Here is a 14,912-nt window from a genome sequence, read left to right on the forward strand (position 1 = left end):
CCAGCCTGGGCAACAGAGCAACACTCTATCTCAAAAAAGGAAAAAAACCCAAAAAACCTCCATACCCATGTCCAAACTAGCTGCTAACACTCACTGCCTTGTTCACTTCATCAGTTTTCTGTGTGCTTTTTTTTGAGATGGAGTTTCACTCTTTTGTTCAGGCTGCAGTGCAGTGGCGTGATCTCAGCTCACTGCAACCTCCACCTTCCGGGTTCAAGCGATTCTCTTGCCTCAGCCTCCCTCAGGCATTAGTTCTGCCTCCCAAGTAGCTGGGATTACGGGCGCCCACCACCACACCTGGCTAATTTTTTTTTTTTTTTGAGACAGAATCTTGCTCTGTTGCCTGGGCAGTGGTGTCATCTCAGCTCACTGCAACCTCCATCTCCCAGGTCTGAGAGATTCTCCTGCGTCAGCCTCCTGAGTAGCTGGGATTAGAGGCACACGCCACCACATCCAGCGAATCGTTTTCATTTTCAGTAGACAGGGTTTCAACGTGTTAGCCAGGATGTTCTTGATCTGATCTTGTGACCTGCCTGCCTCGGCCTCCCAAAATGCTGGGATTACAGGCATGAGCTACCATGTCGGGCTCCAGCCATCATGCCCGGCCCCTAATTTTTGCATTTTTAGTAGAGACAGGGTTTCACCATGTTGCCCAGGCTGGTCTTGAACTCCTGAACTCAAGTGATCCTCCCAACTCTGCCTCCCAAAGTGTTAGGATTACAGGTGTGAGCCACCGTGCCAGGCCACAATACCTTCTGTTCACCCAGGCCCTCATTTAACATCTGTGTGATGACTCTTGCCAAGCTGTCTCTTAGCAATCTTCTCTGGTTGCTCCAGGCAGACTCAAGCCCTTGTCTTCCAGCCCTCCGCCTGTGACAGCACAGCACCCCACTCTGACACCTGTTCATGCATCTTCCTGCTTCACTGACCTCTGGCTACTCGGCACCCAGGTGAGGACTGCATAAGATGCATGTTTAGTCCACCGAATGAATAATAATAAACGGGTAATAGATGAATGAACCAACTGTCGCACAAATCAGGGAGGACTCTTGAACACGAGGGCCAGAATGACATCAACCCCCGAAACGGAGTGAGGATAGACCCCTCCAGAGTGGTTCTTCTCTCTCCCAGTTGAACTCTCAGAGGACTGAGTGATGCTTTTGTATCAGGCATCCAGGGTGGTGCATGTCAAGTCCTCACTTTTCATTGGCTGATCACTGGGAAACGCGATTGAGTCTTTCTGTCACCATGTCCCTACTTTGGGTCTCAGGTGGAACGGCCCTCCACGCCTCTGTGCAGGCCACACATCTGGAGGTCATGCTTCACTCTTTCTCCAGCTTCCCTCCATCACCGAGTCCCGTGCTGTCCACGTTCCCAAGTCTCTCTGCACTCTGGTCCAGGCCCCGCATCTCCCACCTGGCCCCTGCCTCGTCACAGACCCCCCTGCTTCCTCCCCTCTCTGTGCATCGTGTGCCCTGAAGATTCACGACACTTAATCTGTCTCAAATTTAAAGTGTGGTGAGTCCTTGCCTTCCCATCCTCCACTCTAAGCGCCCTGAAGACAGGCGTTAGTTCTGTCTCCCTCAGACCCTTCCCCGGGAGCCTGGCACAGGATCAGAACGTGCACGTGTTCTAGACATGTTCAATCAGCGAACAACGACGGACTGCAGGTTTTTTTTTTTAAATACAAAAAATAGCCGGGCGCGGTGGCTCACGCCTGTAATCCCAGCACTTTGGGAGGCCGAGGCAGGTGGATCACGAGGTCAAGAGATCGAGACCATCCTGGTCAACATGGTGAAACCCCGTCTCTACTAAAAATACAAAAAATTAGCTGGGCATGGTGGCACATGCCTGTAATCCCAGCTACTAGGGAGGCTGAGGCAGGAGAATTGCCTGAACCCAGGAGGCGGAGGGTGTGGTGAGCCGAGATCGCGCCATTGCACTCCAGCCTGGGTAACAAGAGCGAAACTCCATCTCAAAAAAAAAAAAAAAAAGATAATAAATAAGTAAAATAATAAGAGACGGGGTTTCACCATGTTGGTCAGGCTGGTCTTGAACTCCTGACCTCAGGGGATCCGCCCGCCTCGGCCTCCCCAGGTGCTGGGATCACAGGCGTGAGCCCCCGCGCCCGGCCCGGACTGCAGGGTCTAAAAGCCCTCCGATTCGCCAGCTCCCCAACTCGTTCCTCGACGGGCTACTTTGCTCATCACGGGGGCAAAAGTGCAGAAAGTTCCAGAACCACGCCGCCCGGGCTCCAGTTCCGGCTGTGTCACTGACGCTCCGGGTGGTCAGTCGCCCTGGGCCTCAGTTTCCCCGTCTGCCACGCGCGGTGTTAACGGCGAGCAGCCGTGGGACTGGCGAGGTCACACGGAACCACGTGACCCCCGCGCAGGGGTGGCGTCAGGAACTTGTATTTTTATGGAGTGCATCGTTCTCCGCCACGGCCAGGGCCAAGGCCGAGCCCAGCGTCCAGCGAGCACCGCCGGGAGGACACGCTCGGCTGCGCGCCCGCGCCCCTACTACGCGCCCGGACCGCTCTCCGCCCCCTCCAGGCTCCGCCCCGACCCCGCCCTCCCGGCGCCGTAGCCAATCAGCGCGCGGACCCGCATCCGGGGATCCCGGAGCGGCCGCCGCCTCCCGCGCACACACGGCCATGGCGGAGGTGAGTGAGCGGGCCGGGGGAGCCGGCCCCCCGCCCCCGCGCGCCCGCGTCCCCCGCCGCCGTGGCTGGGCCTCGCCGTGGGCCCCGGGGGTGGAGAGCACCGCTCTGGAGCTCTGTGGCCGGCCGGGGCGCCTGGCCCGTCCGGGGCCTGAGGGGCGCGGGGCTCCGTCGGCGGCCGCCCCCGGCCCGGCCCCCCCCTCGGCTGCCACATCGCGGGCTGCAGTGCGCATGCGCGGCGGCGCGGGGCGGGCGGGGGCCGCGGTGGGGGAGGGGAGGGACGCGGGGCGGGGGCGGGGGCGGGGTCCGGGGGGCGCGCGGCCCCGCTCCGGCGTCCTGCTCCCGTTCCCGGCCCGGCCCCGCGGAGCGCAGGCCTCCGTTCCCTGCGCGTTTGCCAACTTCGCCGAGTGCCGGGGCCGCCGGGCGCCCCGCGCTCCCCGCCGGGATCCCCGCGGACCCGCCGCGCTTCCGCCGCCGCCAGTGCCCCCGGCGGGGCCGGGTCCGACCCCGGGCGGGACTCGAACTCCCGACGCGTACCCGCCCGGCGCAGCTCGCGCGCGGGGTGGGTGGGTCTGCCGGGGCCTAGGCGGCGCCGGGGCCGATCTCGGCGGAGTTGGAGCAGCCTGGCCCGGCCGCGAAGTAACTTCTGGAGCCTCCGCCCTCGTCCAGGACCCTTCGCCCGGAATCTCCGGGGCCAGCCTGTATTGGAGTCCGGGACTTTTGCGATCTGAGGATCTGTGCGGTGTCGGACGGTGATGTCGGATCGAGCCCACCTAGGACCGTCTAGGATAAGAGCTTGGCGTCGGGTCAGACCACAACGAAGAAACGTCCGCCTTCGGAGCGTTTTTTGACTCTGCGGCGTGGATGAGCGTGTGCGGACTCGCCTTCGCCCTACAGGGTCCCGGTGGAGACAGAATGAGATAACGTGGGCGAAGAAGGTACGGCGGCGGCGAGGGCCTCCGCAAACGGGGCTCCATCCCTGACTGCTCTGTGCGCAGAAGTGACGACGGGCAGGCGGGTTTAGGAGCTGGGCCCTGTCTCTGGGCCGCAGGGCGCAGGGGAGGAGGTGCCCACCCAGCCGGGCACAGCCACCTCGTGGGAAGCCGGGGTGGGACATGCGGCCTGGCCGTGGGGCCGCGCTGCGTGTTTGTGTCTGGGCGGCACGCGGGTGGGCGTTGTCTGCCCCTGGTGACCTCCTCAAGGGGCAGTAACAGGCCCTGTGTTTGTGCCAGGGACGGTGTAGCTGTGTCGATGCCCGGCCAGGCGTCCCCAGCCAGTTCCTTCGTGGAGAGCTAGTTCTCCTTGAGATGGTTACGGAGGCCGAGTCCCCGCTCGGGTGGTGGCTGTCCTCCAGCGTCGGAGGCGGAAACTCCATCTCCCAGTGGCCCTTCAGAGACGTGGTGGCCGAGTGAGTGTGTGCTCCTGGCATCTCTCCTGGGAGTGAGGTGGCGTTGGGCAGCACACGGCCTCGCAGGTGGCTGTGTGTCCGGGACGGCGCAAGTCAGCCTCCCCAGCCAGCCTCCCCCGAGCTGCGTGCGGCCGTTGGTTCTGCCCTCCTCGGACTGCGCTCCTCCTCAGGTGCGCACAGCGGTTCGTTGTCTGGGTGCTCCTGGCAACCCTGTCTTACAGTTTCGGGTGGTGCCCTGTTGAGTGGATTTGATCTTATTTATTTATTTTTTGAGATGGAGTGTTGCTTTGTCGCCCAGGCTGAAGTGCAGTGGCTTGATCTCGGCTCACTGCAACCTCCTCTGCCTCAGCCTCCTGACTAGCTGGGATTACATGTGCCCGCCACCACACCTGGCTGATTTTTGTATTTTGTTTCACCGTGTTGGCCAGGCTGGTCTTGAACTCCTGAGCTCGTGATCCACCCGCCTCGGTCTCCCAAAGTGCTGCGATTACCAGCGTGAGCTACCGCGCCAGCTTGATTTGATTTTCTAAGGAGGTCTCGCTCTGTCCTCGGCCTTGAGGATCCGGGAGTGAATGGAGCAGACAGAGCCTGTCCTACAGTGATGCAGAGTCTGGTCAGAGAGAGACGTGGATGGGTTGGGACCAGCAGGCATGACGGCGCTGAGTGTGGGGAGCCATGGCGGCCCCTTGACCACCGGGCTTGTTCTGCGGGGGCCTGGGCGGGTCGCCGGACGGCCCAGAACTTCCTCGTCCTCATCTCTGACAGGGGAAGCCCATGGTCGACCTTCAGGGCTCGGAGGTCTGATGAGGTCCTGCCATAGTGGCTCGTGCATGGAAGTTGAGCCTTGTGGAGTTGACAGCGCTCCACTGTTTTTCACCCGTAAGAATGGCAGTTTGTAACTCAGTAGCAAGTGATCAGTATTAGCTGCTTCATCCTGGTGTCATTATCTCGGAATAATGGTAAGTGCCACAGTGGCAGGCGGGAACTCTGCGTGCTGTTCTCAGAGACGCCAGATTGATCTCGTAGAAACCTAAGAGCGCGGTCTGTCGCTCCCGCCTGAAGGCCTCCGTGACTTTCTGTGGTCCCTGGGACAGTGCTCCTTTTGCTGAGACCCCCAGCCCTGTGGGGTGGTCCCCACCGAGCCGCCCCCTCTCTAGGGCCCTGGGCTCCTTCGTTTGCTGGAGCACTCTGCCCCTTGTGGGGGTGCCAGCGAGTGGTTCCACCCCTCCTCAGGCCCCCTGGCCTTCCCCGACCCCCACTTGCGGAGCCCCTGGCCCTGTTTTCTCCTCTCGGTCCCGTAGGCATCCACTTGTTTATCTGTGTCCAAAACTGGTAGCTCCGTGTGGGTGGAGGCAGGTGGAACTTGTTTCTCGGGTTAGCGGAGTGGGCGCTCTGGGAGCGTTGGTCAGGTGGAGGAGTGGCTGCTGGGCGGTCCAGCAAGGGCCTGGCTCTGTAGTTGGTGTGGGTGGGGAGAAGGTCAAGGATGGCTCTTGGAAGGAGGTTGTCCCAGTCGCCCCCGGAGGAGAGCTTGTGGCATGGGAGGTGTGGGTGCAGCCATCTTGGCGAATGAAACCTGCTGCCGTGTGATTTTGGGTTAAGCTTCGAAGGGTGGCCCCTTCTGTTTTCTGGCACACTCTACAGCTTTGGGGGCTGCCAAGGAATCGGAGGCTGCCCTCGCGGAAGGGCCGTCCTGTGCTCCGCACCCGGGCCTCTGGCGCAGTCTTCATGCTGAGGACCCTGGTGGCCGCCCTGGTCTGTGGCCTGCTCGCCTCTGGACCTCGTTTCTAGGGTGCCGCTTGTACTCCCTTCTCTTTTTTGTTACCTGGGATACCCTTGGCCTGCTCCCCATCTTTTTCCTGCGTCCACTTTGACAAAACAGAGGCCTTTGGCTCTCCTGGGAGTGAACTCAGGGAAACCTCAGTGTGTTCTTGGGGAGGGAAGTGCGGCCCCTGGACGCCCTCAGGGCAGCGGGAGGGAAGAAGGTCCGCGAGGTCTGTATTCCACGGTAAGTTCAAGGAACTCGGAGTCACCTGGAAGTGAACTTGGGACTCCCAGGCTGCTCACGGCCTCGCTGTTGGTAGCTCTTTCTGCTGTCCCCAGCTGCTTCCCTCTTTGCCCCGCTCTGCCTCAGCTCCCCTGTTAAATGGCAAGTCAGATAAGGGCCAGATCCTCCTCAGACCCCGCGGACCACCTCTCCTGGGGCCAGATGTGATTTCACTCTTGTGTGGACCTCCAGCCTGGGGGGCTGATGTCAGCTCACCATCCAGACTGGGCCTCATCCGATGTCGTTGCCTGCCCTCCCCTTGCTGGGCTCCTGGTTGCCGGAATGGAAAGCCAGCCCCCGACTGAGGCGGGAACCACTGCCCAGAGAGCCTCCCCTTGACCCCTACCCAGAGGGTAGTAGAGAGGGCCGAGGGTGACTTCAGAGGTCGCTTAGGGTGCTCTCCCTGGGGCGTCACGCCGCATGTGGCTGTGCAGAGTGGTCGTGGGCTGGTAGCCCCCTGCCGTTTCCTGGAAAGACGTGAGGCCATCTCTGCCAGACCCGACCGACCCTAGGGCAGGAGGTGTGAGTTGTTCCTGCAACCGCCAGGCGCTCTGCCCGCCTGTCTGTTCCCGTCCCCATGCCCCTTCCCACCGGGGCCTGCTGTGGCTCTTCCTTCCCTCTGTCTTCTGGTTGCCCTCTGCCACCGTGGAGCTAGCCTTTCTGCAGCTGGATGGGGCATGTCACTGTCCGCTTAGAGGCTGAGGTTCTCCTTGGTCCTCGCCAGCCTCGTTGCTGCGGTCAGCCCAGGGCCGGTGGCCGCCCCAGCCCCCTTCACGGCTCCGATACACACTGCTATATACTTGGCCCTTGAACTTCACGGGTTTGAACTGCATGGGTCACTTACACGCGGATTTCCTTCCACCTCTGCCACTCCGAGACAGCAAGGCCAACCCCTCCCCCCCTCCTCCTCAGCCTCCTCAACGTGAAGGTGACCAGGACGAAGACCTTTAGGATGATCCCCTTTCACTCACTGAATAGGAAATACACTTTCTCTTCCTCACAGTTGTCTCCACCTTTTCTGTAGTTGCCTTTCTTGGTAAGAAAACAGAACATCATACAACATAGGAAATACATGTGTGTCAGCTGTGTATGACAGCAGGAGGCTGTCAGTGGGGCTTTGGGGAGGCGGAAGTTGACGCGTGGGTTTTTACCTGTGTGCCGGGCTGGCACCCACAGCCCCCGCGTTGTTCAGGGGTCGACTGTGCCACCCTTCGTGCCCCCAGAAGTGCCGGGCTGGAAGGGTGTGCGGGCCGCCGGCCTGAGCCTGACGGTGCACTTGCCGTGTGAGCTCGGGTGGCTCACTGTCTCCTTGAGCGTCTTGCCTTGTTTTTCTTAGGCGGGGAATGAGCGTGCCACCTCTGAGGTGTTACTTGAGGACCCGTGAAGAAATCGGTGTTGAAAATCTTACTGAATAGGTGTTTAAACTTCATTAAATATTTTAATCTACGCTTTTTGGCAGCAGCTTTGCTGAGGTATAATTCATTTCCCGTGCAGTTCAGCCATTCAAATGCGTGCAGTTCAGTGGTTGTTCGTGCATCCCCCAAGTTGTATGGCCACCATCACAGTCAATTCTAGGACATTTTCATCACCCCAAAAGGAACCCCACACCCCTTAGTGGTCACTCCCCGACCCCACATCTACCCGCAACCCCTATCGACCAGGAATCTACTTTCTGTGTCCACGATTTGCCTGCCCTGGACATTAGAAATGAAATGAGTCATACGATACGTGGCCTTTGGTGTCTGGCTGCTTTCGGGAGCGTGGCGCCTTCAGGGTCCGTCCACGTGGTAATGTCAGCGCTTCCTTCCTTTGTCCGATCGCAAGTCCCTTGTTTGGTGTTTGTCAGCTGTTGGATTTTCGGACCCTAATCTTGGTCGTGTGGTTAAATACCGTTTACCTTTTGGAGGAATTGCTGGACCGTTTTCCAGAGTGGCTGCAGCAGTTTATGTTCCCACCAGTGGGGCAGGGGACTTCCGATTTGTCCGCGTTCCTGTCCGCACTCGTCGCTATTTGTCTGAGTGTCGTTGTTCTCTGAGGAGGAAGTGGGGTCCCAGTGCGGATTTTCTTGCTTTTCCCTGATGATGCACTGAGCATCTCCTCCTGTGCCATTGCCCGTTTGTGTGTCCTCTTGGGAGAAATGTCTGTTCAGATCCTTTGCCCATTTCTCGGTTGGATTGTCCTTTCCTTATCGAGTTGTAAAAGTTCTCTATATGTTCTCAGAACAAGGTCCTTAGCACATAGATGGTTTTTCAGATGTTCTCTCTGATGTTATGGGTTGTCCTTTTACTTTCTCGATGGCCTTTGAATCACAGAAGTTTTTAATTTTGGTGAAGTCGTTTGTCTGTTTGGTGTTTTGTTTTTTGGTCACTTTTCATCTTGGTGTCTTGTCTAGGAAACCGTTCAAATCCTAGGTCACAATTTCTTTTCCCCCACATCTGCAGGTTCAATCAAAAGCTTACAAATATTTATTCCTATATTTTCTCCTAAAAGTTGTATGGTTTTAGCTCCTCTATCTAAGACCTTTGATCCATTTTGAGGTAATTTTCACATATGGTGTGAGGTAGGGGTCCAGCTCCATTCTGTTGTATGTGGATATCAACTGTCCCGGCACCGTTTGTTAAAGACTGTTCATTCCCCCGTGGAACTGCTTTGACGCCTGTTGATTGTGAATGTGTGAGTTTGTTTCTGGGTTCTCAGTTGTGTTTCATTGGTCTTTGCGCTATCCTTATGGCAGCGCCACACTGTTTTGATTGCTGTGGCTTTGTGGTGAGTTTTGAAATCAGGAGGTATTCTGTTTCAAGATTCTTTGGGCTGTTTTGGGTATCTTGAGCTTCCGCATGCTTTTTGGAATCGGCTTGTGGCTTTCTGCGATGAAGCCAGCCAGGGCTCTGATGGGGACTGTGCTGAGTCTGTGAATCGATCGGGTGTGACGCCATCTTGATGTTGTCTTCTCAGCCGTGCACACGGGATGTCTTTTCGTTCACCCAGATCTTTCCTTCAACATGTTTGGTCCACTCAGAGGCCTGTACGCCTTTCATCCTTCTCTTGATGCTATTGTAAACGGAATTGTTCTTTTAATTTTCTTTTTGTATTGTTCATTGCTTTTACGTAGAAATAAAATAGATTTTTTTTTTTTTTTTTTTTTTTTTTGAGACGGAGTCTCGCTCTTGTTACCCAGGCTGGAGTGCAATGGCGCGATCTCGGCTCACCGCAACCTCCGCCTCCTGGGTTCAGGCAATTCTCCTGCCTCAGCCTCCTGAGTAGCTGGGATTACAGGCACGCGCCACCGTGCCCAGCTAATTTTTTTGTATTAGTAGAGACGGGGTTTCACAATGTTGACCAGGATGGTCTCGATCTCTTGACCTCGTGATCCACCCGCCTCGGCCTCCCAAAGTGCTGGGATTACAGGCTTGAGCCACCGCGCCCGGCCAATAAAATAGATTTTTATGTATTGATTTTGTCTACTGCAACCTTGCTGAACTCACTTTAGTTTGAATAGTTTTTTAGATCGTGTCACCAGCACCAGCACAGAGATAGTTTTACTTCTTCCTTACCAATCTTTCTTTTTATTTTGAGTCAGAGTCTTGCTCTGTCACCAGGCTGGAGTGCAGTGGCGCGATCTTGGCTCACTCCAACCTTTGCCTCCTGGATTCAAGCGATTCTCCTGCCTCAGCCTCCCGAGTAGCTGGGACTACAGGCGCGCGCCACCATGCCCAGCTAATTTTTGTATTTTTAGTAGAGACGGGATTTCAGCATGTTGGTCAGGATGGTCTTGATCTCTTGACCTCGTGATCTGCCTGCCTCGGTCTCCCAGGGTGCTAGGATTACAGGCATGAGCCACCGTGTCTGGCCTTTTTTTTTTTTTGAAATGGAGTCTTGCTCTGTTGCCCAGGCTGGAGTGCAGTCGCACAGATTGGCTTACTACAACCTCTGTCTTTCAATCAATTCTCCTGCCTCAGCCTCCTAAATACCTGGGATTACCAGGCACATGCCACAATGCCCACCTAATTTTTTGGTATTTTTAATAGACACAGGGTTTCACCACGTTGGCCAGGCTGGTCTTGAACTCCTGACCTCAGGTGATCCACCCACCTTGGCCTCCCAAAGTGTTGGGATTACAGGCGTGAGCCCCCGTGCCCGGCTTCCTTACCAGTCTTGGTTCTTTTTATTTCGTGTTCTTGCACTGACTGCATCCTGCAGCTCTCCGTGGCGCGTGAGAGGCGAGAGTACACGTTGTATGCGTGGTGGCTTAGGACGTGCGTCCAGCCTTTCACTGTTGAGGGCAGTGCTGAGAGGCGAGAGTACACGTTGTATGCGTGGTGGCTTAGGGCGTGCGTCCAGCCTTTCACCGTTGAGGGCAGTGCTGAGCATGGTTTTCCCTAGATGCTCTGTCAGGTTGAGACGTTCCCTTCTGTTCCGAGTTTGTTGGGTATTATTCGTTATGAAAGGGTGTTGGATTTTGGTGAATTGGACGTGTTGAGATGATTCTATGTTTTGGTTTTTTATTTTATTGATGTGGTGTATTATAGTAATTGAGTTTTGGTGTTGAATCAACCTTGCATCCATGCGATAAATCTTTGCTGTTCGTGGCTTATGATCATCTTTATATGTTGCTGGATTCAGTTTGCCAGTCTTTTGTTGAGGGGTTTTGTGTTTATGTAATGAGCGACGTTGTGGGTTCCTGCGGCGGTTCACGCAACACTTTGAGAGGCCGAGGTGGGCGGATCACTTGAGGTCAACAGTTCGAGACCCGCCTGGGACAACTTGGTAAAACCCCGTCTCTACTGAAAATACAGAAATTACCCAGGCGTGGTGGTGCGCGCCTGCAGTCCCAGCTACTCGGGAGGCTGAGGCAGGAGAATCACTTGAACCAGGGAGGCGGAGGTTGCAGTGAGCCGAGACTGTGCCACTGCACTCCAGCCTGGGTGACAGAGCAAGGCTCTGTCTCAAAAAGAGAGAGAGAGAGAGGGGGAGAGAGAGAGAGAGAGAGAGAGAGAGAGAGAGAGAGAGAGAGAGAGAGAGAGAGAGAGAGAGCGAGCATTGTAATAGTGGTAACTTATGGTTTTGTTGGCCTTTTTATAAAAAAAATTGAGGTAATTTATAAAACATAAAATACGCCTACTTTAAAGTTTATAATTCATTGATTTTTAGTGTATCCACGGTCACGCAGCTTTTGACTCTAATCCAAAACATTCTGTCATCCCCATTACAGTCACTCTCCCACCGTCCCTTTCCCTGGCCCCCGGCCCCCCGAGCCCCTTTCTGTCTGTGGATTGGTCTGTTCTGGACGTTCTGTATCAGTGGACCCTCCGCCGTGGCCTCTGGTCTGTTCTGGACGTTCTGTGTCTGTGGACCCTCCGCCGTGGCCTCTGGTCTGTTCTGGACGTTCTGTGTCAGTGGACCCTCCGCCGTGGCCTCTGGTCTGTTCTGGACGTTCTGTGTCAGTGGACCCTCCGCCGTGGCCTCTGGTCTGTTCTGGACGTTCTGTGTCAGTGGACCCTCCGCCGTGGCCTTTGGTGTCTGGCTTCTCCCCCAGCGCATGCTGTTCTTGAGCTTCGTCTGGTTGCAGCATGGGTCAGGACAGAGGCCTGTTTGTGGGCGGTTTTCAGTGTCACACGATGCATGTCCTGCCTGGGGCGAGACAGCCTTCACCCTGCAAGCGATCCTGGGTGGGAGGTGGCACCAGTGGCGGCCCCACGCGTGTGCTGCGCCCAGTGCCCTCCAGCCCTCAGAGGCGGAGACAAAGCCCCTTCCCTGCTCACTGAACGGGCTCTGAGCAGTGCTTGCTCTTGGCTGTGCCCTGTGACTTCCAGCAGCAGGACTTGGACCGGCCGAGCTAACCCTGCTTCTCTTCCTCCGCAGGCCTCCTCGCCGGGGAGGCAGAGCCCTCGCGTGGTCTCCTGCCTTGCACACGGCCTGTGCCCCGGGGAGCCTGGCTTGCAGACAACAGCAGGTACCTTCCTCCCTCCTCCCCCCAACCAGGTCTGCCAAGGCCTTTGTGGCTGTGAGAGACAGAATGCCCGCCGGGCCTGGCTGAGCCCTGACCGGCACACTGGCTTCCAGAGTCCAGGGTGTTCCAGCTCCCACCCACTCAGATGGAGCTGTGGGGCATGGTCAGGACTCCGTCTTCCTGTTCTCTAGCAGAGGCAGGGAGCCCAAGCCACCCGAGACCATCGTCAGAGCCCGGACCCCCAGCAGAGGACCCAGGCGTGGGCCTGCACCAAGCTGAGGGCCACCTCATCTTGCCGGGGTGCTGGGAAGGAGGGGCTTGCTGAGGGATGCAGGCTGGAGAAGGTGGAGCGGGGGAGACAGGCAGACCCTGGTTCCCTGCACCTCCCTGCGCCGATGCTGCTTGCCCGAGGGGCATCGAGGCCCCAGGCCGCCTGCTGGCCCCTGTCTGGGCCCACAGGGCGGAGTGTCCCGGTGACTGTACCTTCTTCCCTTGCTGCGCTCCCGTGGGCCAGGTGTAGGGCTGCATCTCTTCACGGCGTAAAACTCGTCCACCCCCCAGTCTCCAAAGACGGCATTGCCGTCCCTATTTTCCCTACATGGCTCCTCCAGGGGTGCCATGGTCACTGAAGGTCCAGGCGCACCCAGGCAGCTCCGTCATTCCCTCACTCAATGAGGTGCCTGCCACCAGGGGTCTTCCACGTTCCGCAGCTGCCTGTTCTGTGCATGGGCTGTGCGTGGTGCGCCCCTGTGTGTCCAGCCACGCAGGCTCTGTGGCTGCCCTCCTAGAGGCTACCTGCCCTGGACCCCCGGCCCTCGGGCCCCCAGCCTTGGGCTACACTGCTCCCCGTCTGGATTGATTGAACCCTGGCTATTGCCTTTTGTTTTAAAGTTTGACTAATTGGAGACTAAAGATTGAGAGAAATGGTGACACACCCCAGTTCTCTCGGGGAAACCCTGGGTCTGATGCCTGCCGCCGTCTATTGGGCTGTGTGTGTCGCACCCGGCTTCACGTGGCCCTGCAGGCGGAGCGTGAGGGACTTGCGTTGTCCAGGTCCCGCCGGCACTGCCCCTGCATGGTCCTTGATGCTGTGCTGACTCACGCAGGTGAGGGTTTGGCATCACCCGTTTCGGGAGCCGTGGAGCCCGGCGTGCACCCAGCTCCGATGAGTCCTGCTGCTCCCCCCACCCTAACGAGATGGGTGTCTGTCTCCTAGTTCGCGCTCTCCAAATCCTCACAGACTTCCCTGTTCAGGAAGACAAGCAGTCCCTCAGAAAGACACTCCCCCTTAAAAAAAACCCTTGGAATTAGTGTGTGCGGCTCACCAGCTGTGCCCCTGCGTGCTTGAGTTGTAGGGTGTCCCGGCGGGGACCCATGTGGGAGGCTGACCGTGCCCCAGGCGTCCACGGTCTCTGCAGGGTGGTTGGGACAGGCGGGCAAGGCGCTCACCTGTGCTGCTGTCTTCTCCCCAGCGGCGTCTATGGGCTCTGGAGACCATCAGTTCCACCTCGCGGAGATCCTGTCACAGAACCACAGTGTTGAGGGGGAGTGCGAGGAGCCTTCGAGGTGCTCAGACAAGCCCAAGGAGGAGCTGGAGAAGGACTTCATCTCCCAGGTACTCGCCCGAGGTGATCCCGCCCCGTGTTGGGTGGAGCCCTCTGGGGTCAGCCTCACAGTTTCTGTGCAGTCGGATTCATGTTGGCAAGTGCTAAATGGTGCATCTTTCTGCAAAGTGCCAGGCACCATCCTAGGAGCTGAATTCAGTGGTGACCAGGTCTCTTATGGGGCTCTCTGAGCAGCATGGTGGCCGGGCATTAAGCCAGCTGCTCTCAAACCCTCTGCTCTCAGAACCCTGTTTGTACTCTTAAAAATTATTGAGCGTTCCGAGATAGTGTAGACTGGGGAAAAAAAATTATTGAGAGTTTTGGCCGGGCACGGTGGCTCACACCTTAATCTCAGCACTTTGGGAGGCCGAGGCGGGTAGATCACCTGAGGTCAGGAGTTCGAGACCAGCCTGGCCAACACAGTAAAACCTCACCGCTACTAAAAATACAAAAATTAGCTGGGCGTGGTGACACACGCCTGTAGTCCCAGCTATTCAGGGGGCTGAAGCAGGAGAATCACTTGAACCTGGGAGGCAGAGGTTGCAGTGAGCTGAGATGGCGCCACTGTGCTCCAGCCTGAGTTGACAGAGTGAGACCGTCTCAAAAAAAAATTTTTTGAGAGTTTTAAGGAGCTTTGTTAATGTGATTTATTTATTGCTTTTTTACTAAAAAGTTAGAATTGACATGTAGGAATACTTATTTACTAACTCATTTTAAAATGACATGAATAGGCTGGGTGTGGTGGCTCATGCCTGTAATTCCAGCACTTTGGGAGGCCAAGGCGGGAGAATCACGAGGTCAGGAGTTCAAGACCAGCGTGACCAACATGGCGAAACCCCGTCTCTACTAAAAATGCAAAAAAAAATTCGCCAGGCATGGTGGTGCACGCCTGTAATCCCAGCTACTTGGGAGGCTGAGGCAGGAGAATTGTTTGAACCCAGGAGGTGGAGGTTGCAGTGAGCAGAGATTGCGCCATTGCACTCCAGCCTGGGTAACAGAGGAGACTCCATCTCAAAAAATAAAAGTAAAATAGCTTGAACAAGTCAGTTACGTGTTAATGTAAATTTTTTTTGAAAATGAAAGAAAACCTCTGTGTTCCAAAAGGAAAAACGATTAGAAGAATGAATTTTTAGTTCTCCAAATCTCTTTGAATGTAGAAGCATATATGAAAGTCCAGCTTCTGTCTTTTTTTTTTCTTTTTTTGACAGAGTCTTGCTCTGTCGCCCAGACTGGCGTGCACTTGTGTG

At 56.6% G+C, this 14,912-nt stretch overlaps 1 protein-coding gene across 4 annotated transcripts in view; it reads left to right on the plus strand.

Annotated features, from left to right (window-relative positions):
* Positions 1-2,639: 2,639 nt before the first annotated feature.
* MIER2 (MIER family member 2) overlaps positions 2,640-14,912 on the plus strand; it is a 39,986-nt gene continuing 27,713 nt past the window's right edge. For 2 of the 4 annotated variants that reach the window (XM_064371205.1, XM_064371206.1), the window contains exons 1-3: positions 2,640-2,662; positions 11,974-12,064; positions 13,534-13,676. In XM_064371205.1, coding sequence (XP_064227275.1) covers positions 2,654-2,662; positions 11,974-12,064; positions 13,534-13,676 — 243 coding nt within the window. In that variant the 5' untranslated portion in view covers positions 2,640-2,653. Of the gene's footprint in view, positions 2,663-3,532; positions 3,598-7,378; positions 7,527-11,973; positions 12,065-13,533; positions 13,677-14,912 lie in introns of those variants that run through there. The other 2 variants (XM_064371208.1, XM_064371207.1) reach the window with 2 other exon arrangements.

Source organism: Aotus nancymaae, unplaced genomic scaffold (assembly GCF_030222135.1).
Source record: "Aotus nancymaae isolate 86718 unplaced genomic scaffold, 86718_ANA_hifiasm-v0.15.2.pri h1tg000124l, whole genome shotgun sequence".
NCBI classification, from domain to species: Eukaryota; Metazoa; Chordata; class Mammalia; order Primates; family Aotidae; genus Aotus; species Aotus nancymaae.